We start from the raw sequence: 7,177 nt of genomic DNA, 5'->3' as shown, positions 1-7,177 counted from the left end.
TGCACGGTGTTCAGTTGGTACCGTTCAGTTAATCCCGACATATCGGAAAGGACAAGGTGTGACCTCTTGTCCATTACACACATATACAAACGGGGTAGTGGTTTGTCGCCAAACGAGGGGCGGTGGGGTAGCCTAGTGGTTAAAGCGTTGGCTCGTCACGCCGAAGCCCCGGGTTCGAATCCCCACATGGGTACAATGTGTGAAGCCCATTTCTGGTGTCCCCCGCCGTGATGTTGCTGGAATATTGCTAAAAGCGGCGTAAAACCAAACTCAGTCAGTCAGCCAGTGTCACCAAACGGATGCATGAAATTAGACGATTAGTAGTTAAATTGGTAGATAATCAAAAGTGTTCAAATATATCCGTGACGTATTCAGTGGTAGTAGACTCGTGTTCAGTGGTAGTCCAGGCCAGTTGGGTGTAGATAATTCACTAAACCCACGCTGATAGTCTATAAACAATAAATATTTAGGTGAGTTCAGCAGTCCATGGTTACTTTAATCACTGAAGCGCAATGCCTCAGTTAGTCTGTCCCACAGTCCCTGAACGACATTATTTTCCCTAAAGCCTCGCCCTCCCTGAAATACTAAAGCCCTAAATGAAGCAAGTCTAGATTTCCTCAAGTTTAGGATCTCCCATCTCACTGGGGCTCCTTTTCAATTTAAAGGGGTTATTTATTATTATCAAAATTATATATATTCAGAGACTAAGCGTTAGTATATGTCTCAGTTAGACAAAGTCATTTATAAGGTTTATGGGGGAAACAATTTAAGCTTAATATTTATGCAAATAAGTATGAATGTGTATGTATGTGTATGTATAAAGTGTGTGCGCGCGCGAGTGTGTGTGCTTGTGTCTGTGTGTTAACTCATGGAACATTTGATGCACACAAAGGCGGGAAGGAGTACGCATACATTTAAAATAAATGCTCTCTCCAGACAGACTATAAATCCTCCAGCACTTCTACTATGCAACAGTGTATATGATATAGAAGGTACTGCACTGTCAGGTAGGGTTTGTTGAATATGTGTCTGCGTTGTGGAAATGGGGGAAAACAGCTACTAAATTGTGTGTTGAACAAATAAATTTAATGAATGCATACAAGTTTAGGAACGATTTACTTTTCTTTATCTAATTTCAGTCAACTGATAACATTTTCGATGAAAAAAGATATAGCAATATCGGAAATAAATGAATAAATAAGGAACATGGTCAACATGCATGTTTAAAAAATGGGGATGTGTTATATCGGTCAACATGCATGTTTAAAAAATGGGGATGTGTTATATCGGTATAATTATTTATAAAAGGATTGTATATTTCCTTATTATGATGTAAAATGAAGTGATGTGATATGATATGATACATGATATAATTGTGATGAGATATAATATGATATGATGTCTATTGAGATTGAACGGTTGAGCGTACCCATAAACATACCCATGGACTTCTCCTTGCTGGCGGGTCCTTTTAAACAGCTCGCTACTTCACGCACGAACATTATACCTAAGTCTGGTAATAAATAAAACAAATATGCCTATCTAATTAACTGCCCAAGTAAATCCATAGCTCCCCGGAACACGACACTAAACATTACGGGTGGCGAGACAATAGTTTATAGCCCTCTCTTACCTTGTGATGTCCACTTGATACACATCGAGGCGGAGAGGTGTGAAATGACGCGGCGCTCTGGAGACAGGTGGGTTGTACCTGGCGTTCACTCAGGTGAATCAGTCGACTACAGAACTCCCCCTCCTGTGTTCACCCGACCAGAAGATGTGTATAACGTGGGGGTGTTTAATTTGAATAATAAAAAGCGTCACATGTAGCCCTCCCAGTAATAATTATTATGTGAATAAACAGTTTATATCCAATGTTGAGAGGAACAGAAGAGTTTGTAAACGGACAGGCACGAAACGGCACATGTTTAATTTCCAATTTCTCTTTGCATACGTACATTCGCTTGTTTGGAACATGCTTAATTTACATTACACGTTGACATTACCGTTTAGCTCGCTTTTAAAAAGTTTCCCCGAGGCAACTTTCCAATATATGTTATATGTCATAGTTGGTATTAATTGTTGCCCGATTTATCTAACTACGCAAGCATGTTATAACAATATTTTGACCCCGTGCAGTTGTTACGATGAAGCGATCACTCCTGTTTTGTATAAAATGTTCCATTAAATATCTAAACAACAACGCGGGCATGTTATTACAATATTTTGACCCCATGCTGTTTGTTACGACGAAGCCTTCAGTCGTGTTTTGTAGAAAATGTTCCATTAAATATCTAAACAACAATGCAGGCATGTTATAACAATATTCTGACCCCATGTAGTTTGTTACGATGAAGCCTTCACGCAGTTTGCATTAAATGTTGCACGACATATTTAAACAACAATGCAAACGTGTTATAACAATATTCGTCCTTTGCTACGATGAAGCCTTCAGTCATGTTTTCTAAAGTGCAATGTAGACAGACGATAACAACAGTTTACACCACATGTAGTTTGTTACGATGAAGCCTTCACTCGTGTTTTGTAAGAAATGTTGCACTAAATATCTAAACAATAATGCAGGCATGTTGTAACAATATTTTACACCCAGTGTAGATTGTTATGATGCAGCCTTCAGTCGTGTTTTGTATCAAATGTTGCACATTTTATCTTCACAACAAACGCAGACAGGCCATAACAAAATGTTTCACCCATGCCGAATAATCCATTACACTTCATGTCTTATTTATCTTTTCATTATGTAATTGTGCGCCAGTAGGTTTGTGTGAAATAAGGCCCACCCACATACGCCGTGGTTTGACGGACAGCAAGGAAGGCTCCGGCACAGCCTATTCCAACATCCCTCATGAGCTCGCACGACGCCGTGGTGTAGGTACAGAAACTGTAACATCTTATAAGCTTGGATAAACCGGGCTCGTGTCTCGCGGTCATGTCGATTGTATATAGATTAATGAGATGACCCCTAACATTGAATTCTGTGGTCAGAAACCGCTACACGCCTTGCCTGGCATTGTGACAGATTCGTTGACGACACTAAAGCTATAACCGTTTCTGAACGGAGCGTCGATCGATTGTTCATAGACGTTCGGTGTAGCGGTGTATCTCGGGATGTATATTTCATTGTTTCGTATCATGGCCTCATACTGATTTCAGTTCAAGATGCCATTGATGTTTTCTATACTTACATGATAACAGGACAATTGACAATTATTGCACGTGATACCTTTGTTTACAGAGGGCGCTGCCGTTACCGGAAGTGGTTTGTTGAGTAGTAACCCATCATGGCGCAGGGCCATGAGTGGATCCTACAATCTGCCAGCTTTTTTTGGATTTTTACCTTGCTGTTGAGTGAATCTCAAAGTAAAAGGACACAGACATGTAAGTACATGATATATCTACACATACAAAAAAGATTGCATGCGTTAACGTCCATTTTAAGTGACGAAACATGATTTTAGAATGAGGGCTAGCAGACGGCTCGTAGCCCTTTCTTGTTTACAGGAATTGTTTTTTGCCCAGCCAGTGTCAGTGAAATATTTAGGTGGCGATGACTACAAAGTACCTCTCTGCTGTAGAAAATAACAGAAGATTTTGTTATCGATTTCACATGAAATGTGACCTCATTTTGGCCGCTCGTCTCGCGGGCAAGCTTCCTTCAGCCGCGAAAACAGCACAAGGCGCGAACCTTGGCTGAGGATTAAATATTGACAGATCAACGTGAAGGCACTTTATATCCTAGTTTACTACGGCAACACACAGCGCGTATTTCGCAGTCCAAGTTTTTTTTCTCTCAATCATATAGTACAGTACATATTAAGGCACGAGTAAACCCCTCTATAGCAAGCAACCGTCTTTGTTTCCACGGGTTATATATTCTCATTGTAGCCCCGTCACCCCTTTAATACGGCGCCAGTCCGCGCGAAGGGTTCGCCTGCTGCTAACGAGAAGGCGGGCAGTGAGGGATGGGTGCACACAATTCATCTATGAAAATCTCTGGCCCAACGAGGACCCAGGCTGATTGTTAGATACAATAAACTGCATGTAGCTTGGATATAAAATCATGACCGCGTATTAATAACTTTAACTTGCGAGACATTTCTGTTCATATCGTGTGATTAAGTTTTTGAACTATCTGACACATTTTATGGGCAGTGTAGTTAATCAGTGTAGTAATAGACAATAAAACAACCATAAAATATTGTTTCATGCATAAATTGAATAAAAAATGGAAACTTTCATATGATTATTTGCATTCTAAAAATCAACATTAATTGAAATTGTGTCTGATAATTGGTTGAATCAATGGTCCAGGCTACTATTAAAGCATTTCCTGATTCAATTATTTTAGTTTGAATAAGCTATGAATTCTAAAACTACGACATGCTTTATAACATTTTAATTCTGTTACCATGGAAATAGAAAAAAAGTTATTAGGCAGTGATAACCTTGCAGATTCTGAAAACACAAGTTTTAATGGCTTTGACAGTCACTGAGGCAAAGAGACTGCAATGAAATCATCACATTTCTGCAGTAAATCTATATGGCATTTATCAAGAGGGCTTTAATGTTGGCCAAGGCCTGGCTAGCTTAGCCTGTGGGCCTGACCATTGTTATAGCATGGCTGAGAAGGTTAATCCCTGCTATGATGTAATAAAATGGACTGATAACATCTCTCTTTGTCCCGAGCACATCCTTACCCCTTACCCTTTCTCTAAACTGGCTATGCTTCAGCGATGGACTTCCAACGAGCCACCTCTCTGCACAGTTTTGTTCACTTATTAAATTATTTTTCTAAATTGGCGTTTCCATTTGTTGACCGTCCCAAAACAAGGGCATACTTGGTGATTATGGGGAATTCTTGTGACAAACGATGAGTCATCAATGTTGGATTAGATATAGCCCATGTTCCTAGAAAAAGATAACTGAATTTTAATTATTTTCATTTCAAGAAATTAGTTGTAGAGAGTTTAATGGCGCTTTCATGTTAGTTTATTATCTAGCTTCATTTCGAATTATCTAATTTGGAAACTGTCAGTTTCCAATTTTTTTTAAAGGTTTTATTGTTAAATTGCATGTGCATGTTAGGGACTTGTAAATGGGAGGCATGGCCATATGCTAATACCAGGGAAAGTGTCAGCACTGTTTCATAAAGGGTTACATCACATGGCAATGAATTACTATTTGAACAATAAGAATGATTGGTGTCATTGAACAAGAAACATGCCTTTGTTTCATACAGAGGATATGTTGTTTAAGTCGGGTAGCCTTGTGGTTAAAGTGTTTGTTCATCATGTCAAAGCCCAGGTTCATTTCTGCATATGGGTACACTGGGATAAACATGTCCTGTGATCTGTTTCAAAAACTAGTAAAAATCTGGATGGATGAGTTGTTTTGTTTCCAAATACTGTTTTTTTCACATATAACATGACTACCAAGCCAATATGACCAGTCCACAAGATATTGACATTGTCTGTATGTGTGTCTACATCTGTGTGTGTGTCTACATCTGTCTGTGTCTACATGTGTGTGTGTGTCTACATCTGTGTGTGTGTCTACATCTGTGTGTGTGTCTACATCTGTGTGTGTCTACATCTGTGTGTGTGTCTACATCTGTCTGTATCGGTTCTGTATCTGGAATGTAGAAATGTTGCTTTGACCAAGTTTTTCACCAGACACACTGGACTTTTCCTGCACCATGATCTGAGACGTGGTGATTTGATTAGCATACTCCCTGGGGTTTCCATGTTAGAATTGGTCCCCAGAAACCCATACTAGATGTAAGAGGTGTCACGAATGATAGATTAACTACAGTAACTGACTGACTGACTGAGTTTGGGTTTTACGCCACTTTTAGCAATATTCCAGCAACATCACGGCAGGGGACACCAGAAATGGGCTTCACACATTGTACTTATGTGGGGATTTGAACCTGGGTCTTAGGAGTGACGAGCCAACGCTTTAACCACTAGGCTACCCCAGCGCCACTTAACTACAGTAATATGAAGCAATGAGACTGTCCTCAACTTTCGTTAGTTTTGTATATGTGAATTTTGGTATCGAACATCTTACCTATCACATTCATTAGGTGAAATATGTTAATGTTATGGTAGTTTCAGCGAACCGGGAACTGGAGAATCTGAAAGCTGCTTGTTGGACAATTTTTGTTAAGATTTGTTTTAAGCCAAATAAAAATGTATTGTATGTATTTCAATAGAAGGTATGTAAGATGATGTATTATATCATGGTCCTCATATCACTATACAATACCATATTTTCCTGTTGTTAAACAACTTCGGGCAGTGGGGTAACCTTGTGGTGAAAGCGTTCGCTCATCACGCCGATGACCCGAGTTTGATTCCCCATGTGGGTACAATGTGTGAAGTCCATTTCTGGTGTCCCTCGTCGTGATGTTGCTGGAATATTGCTGAAAGCAGCATAAAACTAAACTCACTCACTGTTATACCACTTGAGCCAGGGCTACATTTCCAGGATGTACGGTATTCTCCATGTTTCTGGCTCAAAACACATGCCACAAATCTTCATATACATGTTCTGGTGACTCAACTGGGTAAACCAACCTTACATGATATGTAATCTGTCCAATCAGGTACGGCCAATTTCCCCATCACTTGATAAGATTGAGATTTTAATGAACATCTCACTACAGTAATGTTACTTGTGAAACGATCACAGGGTTTATGTCAACAAAACTGACACCCATTTTGTCTGTGTTTAAAAAGTTCAGCAGGCAGGATAAGTTGAATATTTCTGAAATAGCTGGTTAGTGGTTGATCGTTGTGCATGACGGGCCAGATTTAGAATGCTATTGTGCGAGGTTCTACTAGGTCTGGCTACTGTTAGTGGGAGATAGACTATCTCTAGGCGAAGAGTATAAATATCTCCGTGATTAGCTCCAGAAAAAGACAGTTTAGCCGACTTCTCCATTGGGCAAAACACTTGCTGTGTACATTGGATGGAATTGATCCCCTCATGAAATGCTCAAGGCTTGAAGGGCTTGTTTCATTCCAAATATTTAGTTCAATGAAAAAATCTTTCTTCTTTGAAATGAGACAAATTCAAGTGCGGATTTGAGTTGATATTTGTTAATCTTAACCATTTAACATAAACAGTTTTTTTCACAGGTGGGTTCATTCTG

At 39.5% G+C, this 7,177-nt stretch overlaps 1 protein-coding gene across 2 annotated transcripts in view; it reads left to right on the top strand.

Annotated features, from left to right (window-relative positions):
* The first annotated feature begins 3,270 nt into the window (after positions 1-3,270).
* The window catches only part of LOC124292109, a 192,250-nt gene continuing 188,343 nt past the window's right edge, over positions 3,271-7,177 (top strand). For both annotated transcript variants that reach the window (XM_046729156.1, XM_046729155.1), the window contains exon 1: positions 3,271-3,399. In XM_046729156.1, the coding sequence (XP_046585112.1) occupies positions 3,303-3,399 (97 nt within the window). In that variant the 5' untranslated portion in view covers positions 3,271-3,302. The remainder of the gene's footprint in view (positions 3,400-7,177) is intronic.

The sequence above is a fragment of the Haliotis rubra genome, unplaced genomic scaffold, assembly GCF_003918875.1.
Source record: "Haliotis rubra isolate DU_JTF1 unplaced genomic scaffold, ASM391887v1 Scf507, whole genome shotgun sequence".
In the NCBI taxonomy this organism is placed as follows: domain Eukaryota; kingdom Metazoa; phylum Mollusca; class Gastropoda; order Lepetellida; family Haliotidae; genus Haliotis; species Haliotis rubra.
The sequence above is the reverse complement of the archived record's forward strand: the minus strand, read 5'-3'. Positions and strand labels throughout refer to the sequence as shown.